This window comes from Pararge aegeria, chromosome 22, assembly GCF_905163445.1.
Source record: "Pararge aegeria chromosome 22, ilParAegt1.1, whole genome shotgun sequence".
NCBI classification, from domain to species: domain Eukaryota; kingdom Metazoa; phylum Arthropoda; class Insecta; order Lepidoptera; family Nymphalidae; genus Pararge; species Pararge aegeria.
In genome coordinates, this window is record NC_053201.1 from 5495137 (window position 1) to 5520357 (window position 25221).

At 35.3% G+C, this 25221-nt stretch overlaps 2 protein-coding genes across 4 annotated transcripts in view; both read right to left on the reverse strand.

The window, feature by feature from the left end:
* The window catches only part of LOC120633617, a 383246-nt gene that overhangs the window by 226078 nt on the left and 131947 nt on the right, over positions 1 to 25221 (reverse strand). For all 3 annotated transcript variants that reach the window (XM_039903865.1, XM_039903864.1, XM_039903863.1), the window contains one exon: positions 509 to 875. In XM_039903865.1, coding sequence (XP_039759799.1) covers positions 509 to 518 — 10 coding nt within the window. In that variant the 5' untranslated portion in view covers positions 519 to 875. The remainder of the gene's footprint in view (positions 1 to 508; positions 876 to 25221) is intronic.
* On the reverse strand, positions 6226 to 8298 carry LOC120633957. The gene is made up of 2 exons (XM_039904393.1): positions 6954 to 8298; positions 6226 to 6272 (listed from the first exon to the last, which is right to left on the reverse strand). Exons 1-2 carry the CDS (start codon positions 8296 to 8298, stop codon positions 6226 to 6228), a joined length of 1392 nt encoding a protein of 463 aa, XP_039760327.1.

Consider the following 25221-nt stretch of genomic DNA (forward strand, 5'->3'; position numbering starts at 1 on the left):
TTTCATAATGGACGAATTTGGCTTCAAAACCCTCATAATTGCACTTTACTTGCGCTTTACTTGTCTGTTCTCCGTAAATTCGTTGCTATTAAAGAGATATTTATATTTGGTTAGGAAGATTATTTTATAATAAATATTTTTATCATGAGATTTAGGATAATATGCGTGTAGATCTAAAGAATTAAGCTTAAGCAATATCCAGTTTCTATTTTAAATAACATTTACTTGTTTTATTAGTTGACCTTTCTAGAACCTACGCAATTTTTTAATTCTTGTATGATCTTCATTAGGTTCTACACCTACATCATGATTTGATTGCAGTACGTGGTTATATCATTTGAATAGTTTAAATTATTTAAATTATCTTTCTTACATTTTTTTAACCTTCGTATCACAATCATTTTCCGGTTCGACAACATTAAGGTTAGTATAAAAGGACGAGGTCAGTTCTTAACTTACAATTGCATCAAAGCGTATTACATTGTTTTAAGTAAAAGTTGTTACTTACTTGTTGACATCTTGACTGCTGTCTTCGGGAACTTTCTAATTTAATCAATTTATTTCTTAAATCAACATTAGGTTTCCCGTTAGTCTTTTGTACTGATTCTTCTGTTTGTACTAATTCTTGCTTTACGCTCTTATTAATGTCTAAATTGCTTCGTTATAAAAGAACTACGGCGACTAGATTCGTTATGTTAAAGTTAAAAAAAAATACAATAAATAGTGTGCTCTTAATCACGTAATCTTGAGACAAGACTCATGAATTTGAAGATATTTTCTGTTTTGCTTTTGGTGCATCGGTCGGTGGTCACATTTTGCGTTCTTTGTTTCCTCTTTGCCTTCTTGTTGCGCTTTTCGTGTTTAATGACCCGGTCCTGGAAACAAAGAAAATAGCAATCCTTTAATATGGAAGTTCATAAACAAGAGACAGATTATAAACCAGCATTTCTACCGATTTCAATGAAACTTTCAGGGAATCTCCGTATTGACATGGCGAATAATCCTGTAAAGTTTGGTGACGATTACTATGTTACTATGATGATATTCTATTGTTGGGCGTACATGGGTATAGATAATGATCTTCACCTGCTTGAGAAGAGAATAGAAGAGAATGAATACGGAGTGAAATAAATTATTTAATATATTATGAGACTTAAATTAAAAATTTAATGATGTAAGTTTATTGTTTAAATAAAATAAAGCAAAATCTAGCCCGGCGAACATGGCTGGGTACGCTAGTAAATAATATAATTTTAGACTTTACATCATCAGCATCATCATATCAAATTATTACCGGCCAACTACAGGGCACGGGTGTCCTTCCATTAATGAGAAGGGGTTAAGGCCGTAGTCCACGACGCTGGCCTAGTGCCTAAAAATTGCTAAGACTTTACTCAGTTCATTGTAAAGACAATATCTACTGAGGATGCTGAAGATTTCCGCAAAGTAACACCTGCTTCTATTCAAATTTATTTATTTTTAAGCGTAGGTACTTTTGGTGGTTAAGGCAAATCAGAGCCTCTCTTTGCTCAGACTAATTGAGAGTTTTAGTCCATCCACGGACTGTTATAGGCTTTTGATGTAGGTACTTTTGTTTGCCATTTTGAATTATGACATCTGCCGTTATAACCATGGCGGTAGATCAATAAGTAACTTTCTCAGAAAATATAGATATTAAAGTGAAAGTCATTAATGCAGTTTCTATAATTAAAAACATAGGTACGTTAATAATTAGCGGATATCACCGGCATTACTTAAATTATTCGAAAGTAGGTCTCATAAATGTAACTAAGGTATAGAAATAGCCAATATATAACTCTGTTTAAAATTATATCGCTCTCAACTTGATTTTATCTGTTCGGTTACCAATATTTATTGGAATTAAACTATCATAAACAATAAATGTAACTTAAATTACTGTTAAAACGAAATCTAGCTTTCAAGGCTAACAACACTCTTAAATAATAAATCAACACAAAATTATCTAGACTTATGTAGTTATTTGAGATCTGTTCACAGACGTTTACAGCGTGATATTAATAAAATATATTGCTTGCTCGACTGTCGCTTATAGTAGCAGTCTCACTTACGGAGGTCCGTGAGGGAAAAACTACTCTCTCTTACAAAGGTTTCTGTTTCTCGCTAATAGAGGTTTTGGGAGCTTAAATGACGGGTCCTGGCTATTACTCTCACTTATAGAGTTTTCTCACTTATCCAGTTTTCACTTACCCAGGTTTGACTGTAAATTGAATATCTCTGGTGAAATCGATATCAGTTGTGGAAATCGAACCCGCAGCCTTGGACTCAGAAAGCAGGATCACTGCCAACTACGCCACTCGGCGGTCATAATATAAGTAATAAGGTACTATTTATTGCCACCATATCGCTGCGCTCAGTCGGTTTATCTTCACAATTGGAGCATATTACATAAAGTGCTTTAGAGCTTAACAAATGTCTTGGTTTCAATCCATGGATCAAAAACTACGTACCAAAATTTCGCATACAACTGTATTCATTAAGTCTCATGACTTTTCAAAAACTCGATGTCTAATCACAGCTCTGGTTGAAAATTAAATTTAAAATCTATTTCGGCGTTCCACTTTTCGCTGAGTAATATGAGAACCAATATACTACTATTCATCGGCATTTTACTTCTGTATATTTTAGTAATTGTAAATCAATTTAGGTATATTGTTAACTAAACTTATATATAAAAGTTTTAAGCGTTCCGTTTCTGATAAAATCAGCATAATATTTTTCCAAATAGGATATTGTTAAGAGTTACAATCGACTGATAATGTAACTTGTAGGTATTTTGCGTCGTTTGAAATTCCACGCAAATGAACCAAGAATCTTTTGAATACCTTAGTACAAACAGTGTAGTAGAACAGCGCTGAGAGTCTAAGAAAGGATGCAAATATGCCACATAAATATAACTTTATTATTTGAATTTTCGAACTATCGCAATTGTTTACAATGCTTATTCTCTGCCACCTCGTAATTTTTATCCTTTTTTTTTTTTTTTTTTATTCTATTTTTTTTAAGGGACTTTTATAGGTTACCTATATGTCAGCCCCATCGTTACACACAATATGAATCCTAAATAAACATAAATCTTAAACTACAACAATTTGAGAGAATCACCAACGAATCTATAAAGTTTCATTGCCGAAGTGCTCAACGGTTCGCTAATAATAGAATTAAAAATGCCAATGTTCATAAAATTAATATTCAGTTCGTAGGTTAGTGTTTCTCTCAAGCTGTGATTCCGAACACACGCCATTAGTAGGTGTAAAACATCATCTACCTCACCACATAAATCACAATTGGGAGAATCAACTTTCCTCATTAGGTATTTGAACTTGCCTAAAGGCATGTGCCCAGATCTAAGTCTAAATGCTAGAATTAAATTATTCCTACTAATATTACTATTCATAAACCAGGGTATATGAGGAGGCTCAGATTGAATGGTCCTGTACCATATACCTTTATCGAGCGATCTCTCATTAAAATATTCATTCCAATGTTCGAAACAAATACTCTTGTATTTGGACAACATTTCGGAATAGTGAGGTTTAATCTTGAAATCTTTTCCGTTTGTGTGCGCCAAGTTTGCCAGTCTATCCGCCTCCTCATTACCTTTCAGACCGATATGGGATGGAATCCACTGAAACTTTAAAGAAATTCCTTTTTCTTGATAATCTTTGATTATTCTCAAAATAGAATATGCTACAGATACCCCATTACAACCCGTAGTGCATCTTATAATATGTTGAAGAGCACTCTTACTGTCTGTTAATATAACTACTTTTCTGACGGAAATACCTAAATTTTAAGGCTTCTAAAATTGCTATTAATTCAGCTGTCAATATTGAGATATGCTCATTACTAACTTTAAATATTTTATGATTATTAAGATTTGGATCGTATATAGCGGCACCCACACCAGATTTACACTTTGATCCATCGGTATAAATCTTGTAAAAATCATAATAGTTGTTGAGAATTTCCAATATAATTTCATTTTTTAAATTATTTACCTCGTACAATTTTTTTGATTTATTCATACACTTTAAGTTAGTCATAATGATATCATCATATTTAATGTGACTTATCCACGAACTTAAAGTAAACATTTCCAACACTTCCGAAGAATTAATAGTTTCTACTCTAGTCTCACTATATGTAATAGCAAGTAAAGGTTTTTTTTTATTGATCCAATATCTTGACCCCCCTGTATTACTTAGACTATTTATACTACTAACGGTGGCATTATTACTCCATGACTGTGCCTTAATACAATATTTATATGCGAGATATTTTCTTCTAATACACAATGGCAGAATATTCATTTCACTTTCCATAACATGTATTGGCGTGCTACGAATAAATCCTCCAATAATTCTAAGAGCTTGATTTTGAATTCTATCTATTTTTACTAGGTGGATTTTAGCAGCATTGTCATATAAATAACAACCAAAATCAATCCTGCTTCTTATCAACGAAATATATAGTCTGCGCAAATGTTTAGGATGAATACCCCAGCCGGATCCAGCCAACATTTTAAGAATATTGAGATATTTGGTTGTTCTTTCTCTTATTTCATAAATGTGTTTCGTCCACCTTAAAGATTTGTCTAACCATACGCCTAAATATTTAATGGTATCCACAACTTGTACAGCTCGATCATCAATACTAATATTAATTTGTTCGGTTTTTCGCTTTCTAGTAAACAAACATATTTTAGTCTTGTTAGGAGATGGTTCCAATCCAATTAGTCTAAATTTTGTAACTACTACATTAATAGCACTTTGCATCATCAACATACAGTCCTGCAAATTAATTCCATTAACGTAAATAACAAAGTCGTCTGCATACTGCGTCATCATGACACCCGGGATACTTAAAGTAATTTTCCGCGTTACAATATTAAATATTAATGGTGAAATTGGGTCCCCTTGGGCTAAGCCTATATTTGTCCATCTTATCATATCTGAATCTCCCTGGCGATCAGCTACAATCTTTAAATGTCTTTCACTTAAATAGCACCACAAATATCTACATATTAGAGCACCAATACCAATCTGGTCAAGAGATTTAATAGCCTCGTCAACAACGACATTATTATACGCCTCATCTACATCTAGAAAGCATGCCAAAGTAGATACGGTTCTCGAAAATCCTTCCTGAATATACGAAGTCACGCGAGTTAGACAATCTAAACAAGACTGACCTCTTCTAAAACCGGAAGTATTTTGAGGTAACAATTGATTTTTCTCAACAAACCACTCAATGCGCTTAGTTAACATGGTATGAAATATTTTGCAAACGCACGAAATAAGCGAAATAGGTCTTAAATTTCCAGCTACAGAGCCATTTATACCTAGCTTTGGGATAAGAACAATTTTAATATCTCGCCATTGTTCTGGTATTTGACCCGAGACCAGAATGGAATTATATAGATTAAGTAACTCTCTTTTAGCATTTAATGGTAAATTGTAAATCATCGAATATGTGATTGCATCATCACCAGGTGCGGTGTCTTTTTTTTTTAAACAAACTAGTAATTCTTGTAACACAAAAGCTGATTCTAGAAAAGTATTACTAGATTTTAGATCAGGCATGGAGGTTAATGCATAGTCTGGTGTGAGCTTACATAAAATATCTTGCTTTTGTAAGTTGGATGCATAAAATTGACGTCTTTTGTACCCCTTTACCCAACGCATTTTGTCCCACATAACAGATGCTGACGTTTGTTCACAGATACTGTCACACATATTTTGCCAGTCAAGTGATTTATAGCGTGAAATTATATTCTTGCTTTCTTGAATCTTTTCTTCTAATTTATTTAAGTTATCCGGTGTTGGATTCCGACGAAATTTACCTAAGGCTAACCTACGCTTAGCTACAGACTCGGATATGGATGTACACCAATATGATTGTGGTTTAAATTTAGAACTTGGACTGGAACATATTTTAATCATCGGTATATGTTTATTAGCACTATCATTTATTTTGTTGGTAAATGAATTATACCTTTCTTGTACATTCTGAAAACTTAGAGAAGAAGAGAATAAATCTTTAAGTGTTTCGTGATAAGAACTCCAATCAGCTTTTTTAAAATTACGCTTATTAACTAACTGTAACTTTTCTGTGTAATTAATTGTGTATTTAATTATTAAATGATCACTACCTAAATTTTCTTTCGTAACTTCCCATTTAAAATTAATCCCTATGTCCGACGAGACAAATGTGACATCTGGTGAGGTTTCCTGCAAATAATTTTGATTTAATTTGATCCTTGTAGATTCACCATTATTTATTGAAATTAAACCAAATTCAAGACAAGCGTCTTGTAGCTGGTTTCCTCTAACATCAGACTTATTAGTCTAATTTGTGTGGTGACCATTGAAATCTCCAGCAACTATACTATTTTTACCAAAATTTGAGAAAATACCATCCCAATCAGTCTGAGTAGTACGTACAGATGTTGGACAATAAATAGAAACAATATTCTCTAAATTATTACAGTTGAGCACCTTAATATAAACTATTTCTATGCCTAAATTACTAACAGCAATATTACAGATTCGTGCTTTTACACTTTTATGGGCAATAATAGCGACACCTCCATAACCATCCATTCTGTCTTTCCTAAATATATTATAGCCGCTTACATCAAAATCTATCTCCTCACTAAGCCATGTTTCACTTAAAATTGCAATATGTATATTTTCTTGGTCCAGAAATGCTTTAAATAAAGCTAACTTTGGTTTTAAACTCTGACAGTTCCATTGAATTATATTTAACGTGTGCTTTTTACTTTGACTATCCATTATAGAATATATTAAATAGGTTTTTGAAAATATCACCGTCCTTAATTAGTTCAACTACTAACATTTTAATTTCCTCTAAAATAACTCTCAAAATTAATATAATTTTATTCTCTATACCTGTTTGCGAAAAGCACACTGCTTTGATTTTTAATAAGAGTCCTGCAAAGTCAAACTTGTTACGTTTTTCCTTCTTTTCCTTGTTACTACCTTGCCATTCTCCTCTTCCTATATTTTCGGTAATATACTCCATATCAACAGTACTTTCTACTTTATTGCCTTTTTTCTTCCTTTTTTTTACTTTTTGTGACCCAGTTGGTATAGTCTCAATGATTTCTTCTTCTTTTTCACTATTTGAAGATGTTTCCATGTGCTCATTGTGAATCTCAGTCTCAGATACTAAAACATCTCTATATGTTCGATTGCCATTGCCCTTAATATGTTCGTTTTCACGGTGTTCAACTGTCACCCCGGTCATTTTACGCTGAAGTCTATCACTTACTTTTCTTTTATTGTGATACACAAACAAAGCCTTTCGATATTTACAATTCTCCTCGCACATAATCTTCCGAATTTCTTTCTCTTTATAAAACACAGGGCAGGTCTTGTCAAGGGCCATGTGACTTCCTTTACAATTAATGCAAGTATATAATTTTGTTTCACAATTAGGGTGTTGCTTTCCGCATTTTGGGCAAATAATTCTTTTAGTTGGGCAAAATTTCCTAGAGTGTCCATAATTCCAGCACCCAGAACACTGCGTGACAGGAAATGTGAATGTTTCCACCTTAAATCTGCACCCGTATATAAGTATATACGAGGGTAAGGTAGAACTTTTGAAACACACTCTAACTGATTCACTCTCAATCCATTCACGCTTTTCATTAAATCTCCTTAATCTTTTAATAGACAATATTTCGTACTCGCTTTCAAAAATTCCTATCATTTCACTTTCTTGAACTTCCATATCGATATTTCTCACTACACCGAATGACAATTGAATTTCTTGTGTTAACTGGCATCTATAATCTGAATCTGCAAACTTTTTATTAGTAAGCAATTTTTCTGCATTTCTTGTATCACTAAACTCAACTAAAACCTTATAAGGACTTTTATATTTGACACTCAAGATATTTCCTATATTTTCTGCACGTAATAGTTTAGCTAACGCCATTTGTTTAGGTAAAATTTCCTTTGACGTAATAATAACCTCTATCTTTGCATTTTCTTGATTTTCTTTATAAATTTCGTCTTCATCCATGTTATCACTACTACTAGACTTACGAACGGCTAGACGTTTCGGACGGTTCCGCTTTACGGTCGTAAATCCATCTTCATCAATACTTGCGCCACTGCTATCACGCAATCTCTTCTCCCGCTGTATATTCTCACACACTACACTTTCGTCAAATTCATTTACAATCAAAATATTAGGCTCACACTCGATACTTTTGCTTATTTCGCTCATGTTTACATTTTTTTTTTTTTTGTGGGTAGGCAAAAAACTTTTAACAATTATTGACAAAGCGTCCGCTCTAATGATGTGCTTGCGCACGAATGAATTTTTATCTTGAGAGAACGATCAAATCCGTCAAGAAAAATATCCTGACAACATCACAGCCGTCAAGGTGGCATGCAATCAATCTAATTGGTTAACGCCGTTATGCGTCGTCTATTTCTAAATATATGATTACCCCTGTAAAAAGTAAAAACAATCAAATAAGAGAAAATTAAACTTTTGATGACTCTAACTTTATGTACTCAGGTATTTTATTCATCATCATCATACCAACCGATAGACGTCCACTGCTGGACATAGGTCTTTTGTAGGGAGTTCCAAATTCCACGGTTCTGTGCCGCTCGGATCTAGCGGCTACCTGCGATGCGCCAAATGTCGTCTGTCCACCTCGTTGGGGGTCGACCAACGCTGCGCTTATTTATTATATTTAGCAATTTAACATGTGCTGATAATTCTTATTTAATTAATAAATAGTTTTCTAGACTTGAGTAGGTTTCCTCCTGTGATCTTAACATCTTTAATACTAAATCCGTTTCTTTCATTAAATCTCTGCATAGTTGTAGCACTCTGCTTGACAAGTGTAAAATATAAAATAATTTTTAATAATTTAACTCGACATTATTTATTTTTTTATCATTACACTATATTCTTATATGATATGAAAATTGTTTTTTTTTAGAAAATTTCCTAGAACGCAGGGCCGTCACATCTATCTAGGCTGCATTTACACGCATGTGGTGGAGATTGGCTAGTTTTGTGTTTATTGGTCGTTATTCTTATATTTATGTTATGTCAAATTATCCTAACATAAGGTTATTTAAGTTCGATGTCATAAAGGTGATGGAGGTACAAGATCAAAAAGTTCTTGCGCACACTCTCCGAAATAGTTACCGATAGAGACAGTCAACCTTGCGACGATTACTCTACAATTTGTCTCATAAAACAGCGAATTGGTGATAAAACTAAAGAATCGCGCCTATTTACCGGCGTAGCTTTCCACTCCACTGCCATTTGCCCTTAGTGACGTTCGGAGAAAACAATTGATTTTTGTCGGTGAAAGTCCCTTTGCGTGTGTTTACGTATCTGCTGATCTCCGATTGAAATGTTTGATTTTAGAAAACATTGTTTACTATTGCTTAATTGGATGTTCCATTTAACGACGCCATTAAGTACGTTCCAGACTTGACGTAGCTCATCTCTACTATAAATAAAACGACATTATAAATGCTAAAGTGCGATTATTGGGTATTGGGTCTTTCACGCAGCTTTTTATGCAGATTTCTATAGCACAGATCTACATTTCTCCATTATTTCTTCATGCAGCGGTGATAGCGCAGTGGGTAGAATCTCGACCTCACTTTCGGGGGGCTGAGTCCGAATCACAGAACCCACCTCTAACTTTTCCAAGTTATGTGCGTTTAAAGTAATTAAAAAATATCATTTGCTTGGACGGTTAAGGAAAACATCGTGAGGAAACCGACATGCCTGAGAGTTCTACATAATGTTCTCAAATGGATGTGGAGTCCACCAATCCTCATTGGGCCAGCGTGGTGGACTAAAGCATTCTCCCCTTCTCATTGTGGGAGGAGACCCGTGCCCTGTAGTGGGCCGGTAATAGGTTGATATGATAATGATGATTACTTCATGGGGAAATAGGCATAGAGTGCATGCGACTTGTTAAACTATAAAATGATGGTGGAAAAGAGAAATCTTCTCTGCTCAAAGAGTTTCTTGCCGGCTCTTCTCAGTGGCATCTACCTTCCGAACAGTTGGTAGAGAAAACTGACTTGACTTTTTAAAAATGCTCATAAACTAGGCCTACTTGAAATAAATGAATTATGAATTTTGTTTTCTTTTTTTGCCATAACACCTACATGCAGTCGAAGCCCGGGGGCCACTTCTAAGTTGAAGTCACGTTCTCGTAGACTATTAAAATAAACGTTCATGACAATAAACGACTGATACTTTTTTTTTTAACGATTTAGCCAACCGATGGTCCAACTGACTGTGAGTGGACCACCATCACCTATACACAGAGCAAAACTTCGCAGGGCATGTATGGAACACGTCCTACATAACCTGAGGTGCAGTGTTTAGCCTCATGTGCTTATAATTATAATGATATATCCCTACTAATATTATAAATGTCAATGTAAGTTTGTTTGTTACGCTTTAACGCAAAAACTACTTAACAGATTCTCATGAAACTTTGTACACATATTCTTGGAAGTGTTAGAAGTAATATAGGATTCTTTTTATCCCGACATTAAGCTCGGTTCCGTTGGGAGAGGGTATGAAAGTGTTTGATGATTTTACACCATAACTCCGACAAATTATAAACGATTTAAATAATTATTTTTGTACTATAGAGGTTATAACATGTGTTTAATTTTGCCCAAACTGTGTAGATCTGATGAATGTGGTTGGAGATAGAGGTCAGAACTCCTAAGCGAACAGCAGCAAACCCCTCATTTAAGGCTTAGCGATACTGAATACTAGATTTTTTTTGGATCTACATCTAAATTTAATGCCATATCAAAAAACAAAATCAAACGCAGACGAAGTCGCGGGCAACAGCTAGTATGATATAATATAATGAAATAAGCATGGCGATAGTACGTCCCCGGACGACCTATATCACAAAAAGCTCTATATCTACTACCAGTGGCGTGCACATCATACATTCACAGAAGCACTGCCTACCCGAAAATTGAATTATAACTCGTACAGTAGGGGAATTTTTGGCAATCTCCTCGCTGTATGCATACCCTGGTAAGAAGTCCAGTGCACGCCACTGTGTGCTACGATAGACTAAAGCCATACGAGCGAATAATTAACACAGTGAATTGTTTTTGGAATTGGTGTTTAATAATACTTCCCCTTCCTTAACATAAGACCGACTCCCTAATTTACTAACATTTGCTGCTTCCTGTGTTTATCGTGTTCTCTTATCTCCCATATGAACATGTAATCATCAAGTTTTTTTTCCCGTGTATATGTATATACATATATATATGTATATATATATATGTATATACATATATATATGTATACATATACATCATAAATTTATACATTGTACTGGGCGCCGACTTAAAAATGTTGTAGAAAATATTTATTTCTTGCTTTTTAGTTTTACCTATTACAAAGTCTGTGTTATTTGTAGATATTTACTTACAGTCATATAGTAATATAATAATTCTTTATTTTCAGGCAATAGTCCAATAGAATAGATTAGTTTTAAAGTACAATAATAACAATAATAATAAATAAAGCTAATGCAGATGTAAAAAAAAAAAATTAATCCTAAAATTATTGTTATAAATATTTATTAAGGGTTATATACATATATATATGTAGCCGCTAACGCTCTGTACAGTCCCTGTCATAATTGGTACAGTGTGAGAAAGCACTAAAGCTTTTCTAAGTCAAAAGAAATCGCTGCATGTGTGCCTGTGATTGACATATTTGAATAAAGAACTATGATTTTGACTCTCTTTTTTTATTTCAATTTCAAAAATATCAAGCCGTGATAAACCAACTGACAGCTGTGTTTGGATTGTGCTATGGGTAACTCATTATATTATTATTATTAGCTTACTGAGTTATTTTAAAATCGCAGACAGATACTTCAATTTTATTTATTTGCAGATGAATAGAAATAGATTGAATAAAAGACTTCCAAGAATCTTCACAAACTTTCACAATTCTCAATATTAACAATAGCCTATAACAGTCCACTGCTGGACTAGAGGCCTCTCCCAACAACCCCCCATTATCACCACGCTGGGCAGACAGGTTGGTGATCACAGTAGATGGTAGTAGTAACACGGACGACCCTGCCGCCCGTTCTTCGTTATCTTCTCTTAGTAGCCTCGTACGACACACGCGGAAAGAGATGGGGTGGCGACAACTGTATTCTGATCTGCCGCCACCACACGGCATTTCTTAATTTAAATAAATATAAATATTTAAAATTCGAATGTTTAATTTTTTTGCTGTGTTACGCTTTAACGTGAAAATGACCATCATAAAGGTTTTCAGTGATACGGAAAAGGACATAGGGTACTTTGTCGTCCCAAAAACAAGAACTGAAAGATGGCAAAATTACTAACAGCCCGAATTTACTTTATCTGCATTAAAGCGAGCGAAGCCGCGGGCAAAAACTATAATACAAGTTCCAAGTGATAAATGTGGGCAATAGAATTTGATACCGATTACAAATAGTTACAATAGGTAATAAAGACCCTTACGGCGGAGAAATGCGGCCACGATTTCTTTCCCATAAATGTATGTAGTTTAGAACAACTAGAGTTTCAGGCTTTCTGGGTCAACGAGGCTACCGAGGGCTCGGAAAGTTAGACAAACGGACGCATTGAGAGAAATTATATGACACGTCTTTCTAGAGACGTTTTCTTCGTAGTTAAGGACGTATGTTTGGGCCATTCATTCTCACATTTCCCATCTGTAGTCTGAACCATAAATGTCTATGGGTACTGTGGTCGTCCAAAACTTATGTCATTTATTCATTTGTTGATTCCTACTTTCTTTTGAAAACTGTTCTGAAGTGTTCGTTAAATAAAACAAAAGTCATGGAATATTATACTAACAATATTCGTACTACGTGAATTTTTATTTAAACAAGTCCCACATCAAGTCACCGGCGTCAGCGCATTGGGAAGAAAATTCTTCTTCTTGGAAAATTGGTAGATAAGCGTAATTGCGTGGAGTGAAGTTATTTCGAATAAATAGAGTACTAAGAAGTAAAGTTTCAAATTCAAATCAGGCTAACGTATCGCCAGTGTCAATGCAACTATCTCATCCACAGTATAGAACATTCCACTGCTTCACTAAAGGCCTCTCCCATTGGGAGGGTTTGCCCTTTATCACTACCACGCTGGGTTTGGTGATCGCAGTAGATGGTAGAACAGAAGACGCTGATGCCCGTTCTGTTTTTTTTTATTCCACTACAAGTTAGCCCTTGACTGCAATCTCAACTGGTGGTAAGTTATGATGCAGTCTAAGATTGTAGCGGGTTAACCTGTTGGGGAGTATTGTAGTCATATAGGGGTACCTTATCGGTCCCACGCGACATCGCAACGAAACACTAAATCGCTTAGCGCCACGTCTTTGTTGGTACCACTGGTAACTAACCACGGCGAAAGACCAAAATCTGTCTGTTATATTCCCTTTGTCACCGCATACGACACCGGCGAGCAAAGGAGAGGTGGTGATACCTGTATTCTGGTCTGCCGTCACTAAACGGCACTCCTCTGTCAACGCACGCCTCTATCTATATATATATCTATTTTTCTGTCTGTACTAATAACAAAGTTGAAGAATTTGATTGAACGCAATATCTATCGGCCCACTCAAGGGTAGAGGTATCTTCTCAGGTTTAGGCCGTAGGCTACCACGCTGGTCATATGGAGATTGGTAGATTTCACACGCCTCTGAGAGCATTATGGAGTATTATGGAGTCTCAGGCATGCAGGTTACCTTACGGTGTTTTCCTTCACCTTCACAGAAAGTGATATTTGATTGCTTGAATTAAAAACTCCCATAAAAAAAAAATAGATGCGCTTGTCGGGAAGCCACTACATACTAGGCACTAGACTTTCACCGCTTATCAATTATCATTATCATTGTAATAGTAAGAACTAGAAAAAAAATACAGTTATCTACCATTTCTCAATGGACTCATTAATTTTATAAATTTAAAATGTATCTAAATTTCTGCAACCGACTGGAATTGAACCTGCGAAACTGTGGTAATCGCGATCTGAGCGCTTTCACCACTAAGCTACGGTTCTCCTTCCGCCGATGCCTAGGACCCATTAATATTAGTTATAATATCTGCGCGTTAGTGAAGAGAAAATTTGTTACTTGAAATGAAAACCGATCGTTATGTTTGGATTGAAAATATTGAATCAATTCGAGAAACTAGGTAAGAAACACAACCATAGCCTTCTGCCGTAGCCTTATTTACTGAAATGGTCACATTGTGTGTAATAATGATGGAGAAACCCGAGTATTTCGTACTTAGACGCACTTGAAATGACAATCACAGGTGTAGGAGTGAAAATATAACAAATCAAGTAACAAATACAACCGTATAAATTTAGTTAAATGTAAACATTCATTTTAATATATAAGGCACCCTGTACACCTAGCCCTATTTCAGGGTAGAAATGGGTTTTATGGGAATACTAACTAGAGCGAAGATTGCAAATAGAAGAGAGAGATGAAACTAAAAGTAAGTGTAAATTAGCTATAAATTTCTTTAACGGGCAAGCCAGTTCAGTAAAGAAACAATTGTTAAACCAATAATTGTAGTTAATATGGTTGAATTAAGCCTGAGTAAAATGAGCCAAACCGCGCGCGTAATGCTACAGCATATTGCTCGGTTGCTTACATGCTGGCCACGGGTTGCCTGTATGGGTATCCGAATGGCATGCTACGCTGCCTGGCGCCGCAAACCTGTCACTGCTTAGTGTATGTCCTACTAACGTTTGTTTTTATTTATTTTTATTTCACTTCAAGTTTGCCCTTGACTGCAATCTCACCTGGTGGCAAGTGATGATGCAGTCTAAGATGGTAGCGGGCTAACCTGTAGGGAGTATGGTAGTTATACGCCTAACCGGTCTTTGCGCGACATCGCACCGGAACACTAAATCGCTTAGCTAACTAACTAGGTAACTAGCCACGGCCAAAGCATCTCACTAGACCAGAGCAGGGAAAATACAGAAACTGTAAATTGCCAAATACCCCTGCCGGGAATCGTACCCGGGACCTCCTACTTAAATTCACGGCGCTCGCCGTACCGTCAAGGAGGTTATTCGGTCAGTAATCTCTTTGCTCGTCGCGTCCAAGTCCAAGTGCTAGCACGTTGGCCTATCGAAGAAAGCAGTGGCGTGCATCTCATAGAGGCAAATAAGCAGTGCATACCCTGACCTCAGGGCCTCTCAGACCATAAGGACGACTTAAAATTTAAAAATTGAAAAAAAATTAAACAATTTATAGAAAACTATAAAAGCGCCATCTAGTTAAAACCGGCCGCACTTCTATGTAAATCAATGGACAAGTCCCGTGTCATGGTTTAGAACTAAAATAGACAAACTGCATAATATTTCGACTATATTTTAATTTTGAGTTGTAAACAGTATCCCTAAATAAAAAGTAAGGCTTTAAATATAATTTAAATCTCATAAAATTAGCTGGGGTTTTCACGATTAAGTATCCATTGCCGGGCAAATCGTTTATTCGTCGCTCGAATTAATGCGCCGCGCCGCCGCGGTCTCCATAGAAGCACGGCGATTGAATGCATCTGTCGTTACTTGTGTGCACCAGCACACAAGGAAGTTCTGGTGTGTAGTGATATAATCGCGTGCGTGCTTACACAATATTTGGCTCTTTCTATGTGTGCGAGTTTTCCAGGATTCCAGTATAGGGGTTTCGCTTGTGTGCTAATCTTAAAAGCACTGCTTACGGAAATTTGAAATCCAAATGTATGCTTTGTTTTTTTATAAGCACAAGTAATTTGATTTGTTTGTTATTGTTTTAAACGGCAATAATTATTTTTTGTAGTTAAAAAATTTATCAATGAATTTTATTACATTCAAGATCTTTAGAAATTTATAAGTACCTAATTTGTTCAAAAAGTATATTAAAATAACCAAATTAAAAGTTGCCGAATTATGTTAAATAAATTATTAACGTATACCAGGTGCCATTGGTAACTGATGAAGTAATATTCTTCAAATGACAACTTTTAATAGCATTTGTGTACTAAGAAAATATTACGGACATATTTTGACTATGATATTCTCATTATCGCTGGCGATCGCTCAGCGCCATTATTGTTTACCTTTTACCTTCTGTCATAACAACTTATATTCACCGAATTAGAATTAGGTAATTACTGTTTTTTTCGTTTGCTGTACGGTTGTTTGTAAATAGTTACAATTATTATTGTTAACATTAACCTTTGTGACAGTGTACTGTTTGTAAATGATTGTGAGGAATATTCTTAATGTAAGAAAGTTCTTATATTCGGCGTGTGATCTGATGGTTCAGTGTGCTTGGAAAATGTACGTAAGTTTAGAGCTAATTCTTAACTAACGTCATAACTAAGATTATTCGTAAAGGAAGGAATGCACCTACAAGGAGCGGCACGTAAAAAGAGCTCTGACTGACTTACAGAAACAGGCGAATAGCAGTGATCAATGTTTTGTTTCATTATTTATTTATAATAATACCTACCTATGTTTGTTTATTGTTTACACTAAAAAAACATTATTTAATGTAATTGCCGCAATGGCAGACAATTTTAAAAACTCGCTAGTCGGTCGTCTCAGAGCTTACTATACCTACTGGAAATAGGAGATGATGAGAAGATCTACACGGGTATCACAAACAATGTTAGGTTAGGTACCTACTCACAAATAAAATTATACAGTAACATCAAAATAGCATGTTCAGTACCTATTTTTTTATGCATACCCTGACCGAAAACCCTATGCACGCCACTGGAAGAAAGCCACTTTATGCGAGTCGATTCAATTCGTATCTTTTAATTTTAAAGTTATATTGTTGTTAGGGAATGGAAAAGAAGAACCAAAGGATTCAATACAAGTAATTACTCGCAATAGTCACTTATGGTACCCTACCCTTTTTGTCATTTTAGGTTGTTACCTTTTAAGTTACTTTCATGGATATGTTTTATTATTTTTTCTTCTACTATGGGTGCAAACGGTACAAAGCTGTAGTAATTGAAATAACACGTAGTCCGTAGTATAGACCCGTTCCTAGAAACTCAAACCAATCAATATATTATACCTTGTATTCAAGTATTTACTTGTGACAATGTGTCTATTTATGATAAACGTAGGCATTCAAGATTCATGTCACTGACCAAGGATGTATATTTTATTAACTTCTAGCTAAAATTGCGTGTATTACGTCAGCTTAACCGACACTTTTTATCAATACGTCGCCATCTCTAAGCAGCCTTCATTATGATGATACCAATTTGCACCTGCTTCCCCTCAAACAGCAGACAAAAGAATTGTTTAATTAAGTGGGCACTTGCCTATGTAATTATTATTGAGTGGGGTGGTTAAGGATAACTACATATCTATACATATATATCTTTGTAATAGAGAGTGAATGTTCTTTATTACCAAGATATATTTCAATGGGAAAATAACTTTAAATCTGACGACCTCCCTGGCGCAACTGTGAGCGCTGCTAATTTAAGTAGGAGGTCCCGGGTTCAGCAAGAGAAAATGTATGGTGTAATTTATAATTTCTTCAATCCGTATACTCCACACCAAACAGATTCTCGGCAATGTACCCTCTACGCACGTTTCACTCTGAAACCTGAGCAAACTCACGACGGAGACGTTGACTATACAATCTTAAAAATTATTCTTTGTAAAGTCAACATCTCCTGAGGATGCTAAGGTTTCGGAGCGAAATGTGCGTAGAGGTATTAACCAATTGATGTTAAAATAGTCTTATTAACCAGGGTAGACATACAGGATCACGAAAAATCGAAAAATTCGATTATACAAAGTTGTACGAAATGTTTTGGGTAGGCAGTGCATTTATGCTTCAATACCTATAATATATTGATGATGACAGCTCAGACAATTAACTCTTTTTTGACTAAAATGTATCATTATTCACCATAAAGATTAAAAGTCATTTCGTTTCCTACATATCCCGAGATAAGCTCAAATTTCCCGTGCATGCCACTGTTTAATTACGGTGAAATAAAAACTCATTTAACAAACTAGACATAGAATAATGACCTCACTTCAATCAATGTAACATTAACGTTTTATAACCTAACTCTTGTCATAAAGTCCCACGTATTTGCATAATGCGTATTAATCGTGCACCGACTTTGTTAAAGTCGCTCTTAATATATTCCGCTATAATCTACTTATACTAGTGGTCCCTCGCGACGTCGTCCGCGTAAAAGTCAACCTTAAAAGATAGACATGCTTTCGCCTGTACCTTTTTAGAACTTTTTAGAACTTATAAAGGGAGAAACTTTTTTATGCGTGATTTTATCGAAACTAACCGTTTACGCAGCGCACGTGGCGTAAGCTAAGTGGCCGATTGTGAAACATTCTTCATTGGTCCTATGCTCCTTTTAGTCTTAGCGTGATGGTATATACTCTATAGCCTTCCTCGATAGATCAGCTATCCAACACTGAAAGAGTTTATCAAATCAGACTCGTACCTGAATAAATCAGCCGTTTAGTTGCAGTATAGGTAAATAACCTAGATACCGACTGCAGCGCCATCTTTCGGGCAGATTTGTGAATCTAAACCATCCAGGATGCCACCCAAACGCATACAAAAAAAATCATTCAAATCGGTCCAGCCGTTTAGGAGGAGTTCAGTGACATACACACGCACAGAAGAATCATATATATAAAGATATAAAGCTGAAGAGTTTGTTTGTTTATTTTTTTTAACGCAATGATCTCAGGAACCACTGGTCCGATTTGAAAAAATATTTCAGTGTTGGATAGCCCGTTTATCGAGGAAGGCTACTAGCTATATATTACCAAACTAAGACCAATAGGAGCATAGCACCAATGGAGAATGTTTCAAAATCAGTTTTTTTTTTCGTTTTGAGAGCTGATCGAAAGTTTAAACTTTCGATAAAATCATATATAACAAAGTTGTTTTCCTTTATATGTTCTACAAAAAATGCGCGACCGCCGCCCTTAATATTCACACCACATTTTTGTTCATTTTCAAATTTATTTCAAATAAAATAAACACAAAAATTTATTCAAAGAATGTGGATAAAGTCTGTGATTTCCACGCTAGGATTCCATGTCGTGGAAGTCACTAAAATACTTGTACGCGGACGAAGCCGCGAGACTGCTAGTTATTTATAAAAAAGTGAACACTAGATTATTCTTTTAACCGACTTACAAAAGAGGATGTGGTTACGGCAGATTAGAATACAGTTGTCACAGCCCCTCCGCTTCCCGACTGTGATCACCACCCCGTCTGCCCAACCTCTTAAGCCCAATGATATCCAAAATAACCGTCATCATAACGTAGCAAACAGAAAATTACCAAATGTGTTTTGTGTGTGTGTGCGTGTGTGTGTGTACGTTTCGCGTCTGTAATTCCGTGTTAGTGGTATTTGTTAACTTTCGCAATGAAGTATGCAGCTAGAGGCTAATGCAGTATAATGTAATCTGTCAGCCTATAAGCCCAACAGGTTAGTAAAGCATGAACGATAGTATCTAATCGATAGTTGTCAAGCGAACCATCAATTTCCAGAGACTAACCACATTCCACGCAATTTCCAAGTTAATTTAGCACTAAACCAACCTACTTATAAGGCACAAATTATCTCAACTGGTACAAATTCAGATCAAGCACGACAATGATCCGTATGGAAAGCATGCCGGTTAAACCGTTTACTTTCTAATAAACCCCGGATCGGCTTAAACTGATCAAATTGACCCCCGCAATAGTACTGTAATGTCTTCTTGTAGTGAATGGAGAACGCTTTGTGGTATACGGGCTGTACACAAAGTACAAGATAGTGTCGGTACGTGATGTAAGCCAAGCCGGTAAGTCGGTAAGTATATGCCGCAGGATAGGTAAACATTCATACTAATATATAATATTTAATATTATTATGAATGTGTGCCTGTCTGTTTGTTTGTTAGCATGAAGCTGAATCGTTAAACCGATCTTAATGAATTTTGGCACATACTCGTATGTAATTTACATCTTGGAAACGGCCATAGAATAATTTTCGCGGAAAAATCATACGGGATTTAAAAAAAAATGTGATTAAATAGGTCGCCAAAATCTAGTCGAATATCGAAAGTTTTGTAGGCGATACAAAACAATAATAAAAACGTTCTTGTTTTGTTGGTCAAACAAGACAGTAATAAAAATGAGAAAACAATATTTATTAAATATATGCATCGAACTTCTAACGTTCGATGAATATATTTAATAAATATTGTTTTCTCATTTATTTTATGGTAAAGCAATTCTCATACAAATTTACGTCTTCCATTTAATCTCAAACTCTCAGGAACGCACTATTTCGACGTCCGAAGTGCTTAAATATCTAAATATTTCAAATATAAACATGATCACAGCCAGCAAAATAGAAATAAGTTCTAAGCCAAATGAGAAAAACATCCGACTAACTCAAACATTAATAAAGATGGGAAACTTCTTACTAGACTAAAGCGGGTATGGTTTTTGTTCTTACTCTATGTAAGGCATGTTCAGTAGAATTTATGGTCAGAAATAAGTGAGCGGTATAACAAACCAGCAATACTTTATTTACATTGCAGTGTTAAAGGAATCACGCGTATAATTTAATTTAGTGCGTTTACTTAATCTACAACTTATGTTCAAAGTAAAGACATGATAGTGGTAAGTAATTCGCCACTTGTAAATGCAAAGGATGTTGAAATTATTATAGTAAAGCTTCCGTGTTATGTAATGTCGTCACGAATTTGTTATAACCAGCGTAACTGACTGCCTAACGAGATCCAATATATTGTAAAGAGGAAACTTGAGTGATTAGGGAAGGCGATCAATGATGTAAAGCATAGCAGACTGCGACGGATGACGCTAAATAAGAAGTTACGTGATGAATGCGTAAATCAATGGTCAAAATGATTAATGGCATAGTTAATTTTGATGAGGTCTCCGGTGCAATAATCAGCTTAAGGAATCCCACGATACGACTTGCATTAACATAATTAATTATCAAGCTAAAACTTTAGTAGTATTAAAGCTTTATGTGACAGAGCTTCTCCGAGGAAATACTACCACTTCTGCTAAGCAGTATTTTTGCAATGCTGTGGTTTCCTGTCTTGATGGTGAAAAAAACACATCCTGCAAAGTGTTGTCCAGTGGCAAAACTTTGCAGGATGTGTTCTTTGCATGCCCAGCGAAGTGTTGCTTAATTTATAGGCGATGGTATTCTTCTAACCATCAAGTGGGCTCAAGGCGATGCTTGGGTCCATCAATTATGACTGTAAAAATAAAAAACTTTTAGTCCCAAACAAGATGGACTTCAATAACCCAAACCTAACGGATACTCTTTAATAAAATTACGATCATATTAAAGAAAGTACTTTAAATAACAAAATCTTGCTTTTGATGAAAATACATCATTTTCATTACAAGAGAAGAAGTCGTTAAATGTTTGTTTGTCGTTAAATGGTTGATTTGCTTGCGGCTTTCCATTGCTGTTTTAACTTATGCGATATTCAAGTAAAACAAAAGACAAGAATAAACTTAGAACATTTGAACGAAAACATGCTTTCCTATGAGATTACAGGAACAAACAAAATTGCAGCAAATAAACACCACGGCCTTACTAGGTAAACTACTTTGTCTTAACAAATTAAACGGTACTTTCCCTTGACAAAAAAAATAATAAGAAAATAGAAAAGGAAACCACGAGAATAAGGTCAGTGATGTAAACACACAGAATTGATAGAGTGGTTAGCTAGAAGATTCAGTTCAACAATCAATCACGTTAGCCTACTTACAATAGATTTATGTTGATATGACATTTCTTGTACAAAAAAGTGGTTGTAACGTGTCGGTGTTCAATAATATAATGAAGCCACTATCGACGCTTGTTGTGAGCTAAGTAGAACGTTGAGGTCAAATCCTATCTTAAAATCTGCAAACAGCTTGCATCCTTTAGTGGTATCTAAAGGTGCACCAAGGATTGTTTTATGACGTAAAAATACAGGAGTATCGCTCCCACGCAATTTAGAGCAATAAATCCTATATAACCATTGCACAATGCTGTTAATACAGCTAAACTGGTCTTGATGAAAAGTTGTATAAATATAACTTGCATCCTGCTGAACAACATAGGAGACTTTTTAAAGTAAACATATCCGAAGCTGCAGACAACAAAAAAAATAATAGCATACTTAAAAAACCAGCAATTTCAATAAGTTAAGTGACTGAACTTCTGAATTATTTACTGTTATACAACCAAGTTTTCCTGTATATAATTTATAATTTGAAGTGACTATGCTAAATTCTTAAATATCACTAGTCATTACATTCAGAGGATACTTTATCGTTCGCTTCTATAAAATAATCTCCCACGCTGCATCCGTTAAGTGAATGTAAAATGAAAGGTTTTCAATGATAATTACAAAATTTATATTGAAATTATGAAAGTGATTTTTAAGCATTTGGAAAAGTAACAAATATGGCTCATTGCTCTAGCTATTCTTGCATAATCGGAAGTTATCTATGACGAGGGACCTTACAACTGTTCGGTAAATTTAAATGATTTTCACACCCCACAAATAATATAACATTTATTAAATTGCGGCTAGTCGAATACTAAATATTCTTTATGTGGTTACATGTTACAGGAACTATCAACCAGTACAATAATGTGGCGTTTGGTGATAATTACTGGTTTCTCGAGGTAAACTGCTATATATGAGATATCTTTTGTTATTATTAAAAATATACTATTAAACATTTAACTCGACTCAGGTTGAGGTAGTGAAGAAGGAAAACAGAATACGCCCACCGATTATCTGTTTTCACAAATACTAGAAAACTCTGCATAAGTGTATACACTTAGCAATAAATTTTATTTAGGTCGTCACACTAAGTCAAAATCCATTGATAGAAAGGTAAGTCAAGGCATATTTCAGAACAGCATTAGTCGGAATTATTTTGATACTGACCAGTAAGGACTGACAGATAGATGGCTACCAGTGGCGTGTATAGAAAGTAATCACAGGCTATGCAGATTATATAAAAGGATAAAAATCTCCAGTACGAGTTATAAATAACTTAAGGCTTGTCCATTTGGCCAACCATTGTAAGACTTATAAAAAGCCTACCCTTAAATTTTTAAAACTCGTACTGGATTAATATACTCATTTTATATCATCTGCATACCCTCTTTGCACGCCACTGATTGCTACTTTATTGCATAAAATTAAATAAAAAAAAAATATAAATGATATGTATGATCAAAATTAAAAACGTGAAACATCGTGGATTGTATAGATTGTATATCATATCAACCCATAACCGGGCCACTATGGGGAACGTGTCTCCTCCCACAATAAGAAGGCTTTAGGCCGTAGTCTACCACCCAGTGCGGATTGGTGGATTTAACACGCCTTTGAGAACATTATGGAGAACTCTCAGGCATGCAGGTTTCCGCACGATGTTTTTCTTCACCGTTGAAGCAAGTGATCTTTCAATTGAACTGGGATTTGAACTCGGCCCACCAAAAGTGAAACGGAAGTCCTAACCACGAGCTATCACACTATGCTTTCAGATTTTGTGCAAGCATTTATTTCGCCGTTCCAGAGCAGATACGTACTGAGGGTAGCAACACCTAGGTGCGACAGCATACATAAATCGATAGAACTGGCAAACGCCAGAAAACAAAGTGCGTAGAATTTATGTTACCAAATGTAAAGAAAGTTGATAAAAAAGTAATGATAAATGGAGATTCATTAGAAATGGAGTTTTCCACAGTTTTCCTAGGAGTTACCTTGGATTGTAAGCTACAGCGGGGTGCCCATATCGAGACACTAGCGGGTAAGCTCAACTCAGCTGCTTATGCTGTCAGAAAAATTAGACAGTTAACAAATGTTGAAACTGCTAGGCATGTTTATTTTGCGTACTTTCATAGTGTAATGTCGTATGGGATCTTGTTATGGTGTAGAGCTGCTGATATAGAAATTATATTTATAATACAGAAAAGAACTGTTCGATCGATATATAAACTTAGATCACGCGAATCCCTTCGTACCAAATTTAAAGAAATATGTACACTTACAGTAGCCTCGCAATATATTTATAATAATATTATCTTTATTAAACAAAACATAAGTAATTATAAACAAAAAGTCGATATAAACAGTCGACTAACTAGAAACGGACATAAATTAGTGATATCTGCATATCGTCTGAGAAATGTACAGAAATCCTTTGTGGGGATGGGTATATGCTTTTATAACATGATACCGAAGGTAATATTAGATCTACCTTTACCTAAGTTTAAACAATATATTAAAACACATTTAATTAATAGTGGTTACTACACGATTGATGAATTCCTAAACGACAAGGCTGCTTGGAAGCAGGCCACTCCGCTCCCATCTCTCACAAAACAGAAAAATTCTAAAGATTGTTAAACTTTAAAATGATGTTGGAAAAGAGCAATCTGCTGAGTTTCTTGCCGGCTCTTCTCAGTGGAATCTGCCTTCCGAACCGGTGGTAGAGTCACTACAAACAGTCTTGACGTTTCATAAGTACTTACTCGTATTAATTAGGCCTACTTGAAATAAAACAATTTTGAATTTGAATTTGAAACGAACGGCAATTCAAGTCAGTTACGCGATGGGTGAGGGAGGTTCAAATTTATGCTTTTACCTTATCTCCGAGCTTCTTATAGGCCTTTGAGAGCATGTTAAATAACTCACAAGTCAGCACGAGGGGGTCAGTACGTAACAGTGTCTAAGATCTAAATCCCTTTCATTTCAGTAGGGGCATAATAAGACTGCTGATGATGATGGTGATGAATCCCATGATTTATAAATACTGGCAAAGATCTAATCATGTAACTACTTGGATAGACCATTGACAAACTGGCCCCTGTTATTTGATTTATCATTCCTGTCGCTCTGTATCAATTTGCTTTCTAAATCATATTACCCACTAGTTGGTATTAGTTGGAAAAGAAAGCCAATCGCAATTTTTAACAATAGACTTACAGCATTGAGATATTATTTACTCATTATGGTTCGCTCTCGTTTAAATCAAGCCCAAGAACTTCACAGACATCATTAAAGT

Bases quoted from the DNA above. Each gene is read 5' to 3' on its own strand.
- LOC120633957 (XM_039904393.1), bottom strand. From the start codon at position 8,298: ATGAGCGAAATAAGCAAAAGTATCGAGTGTGAGCCTAATATTTTGATT. The intron at 6,273-6,953 runs GTATAGAGAATA...AATTATTTGCAG, and splicing joins AGTGTGCTTTTCGCAAACAG to GAAACCTCACCAGATGTCAC.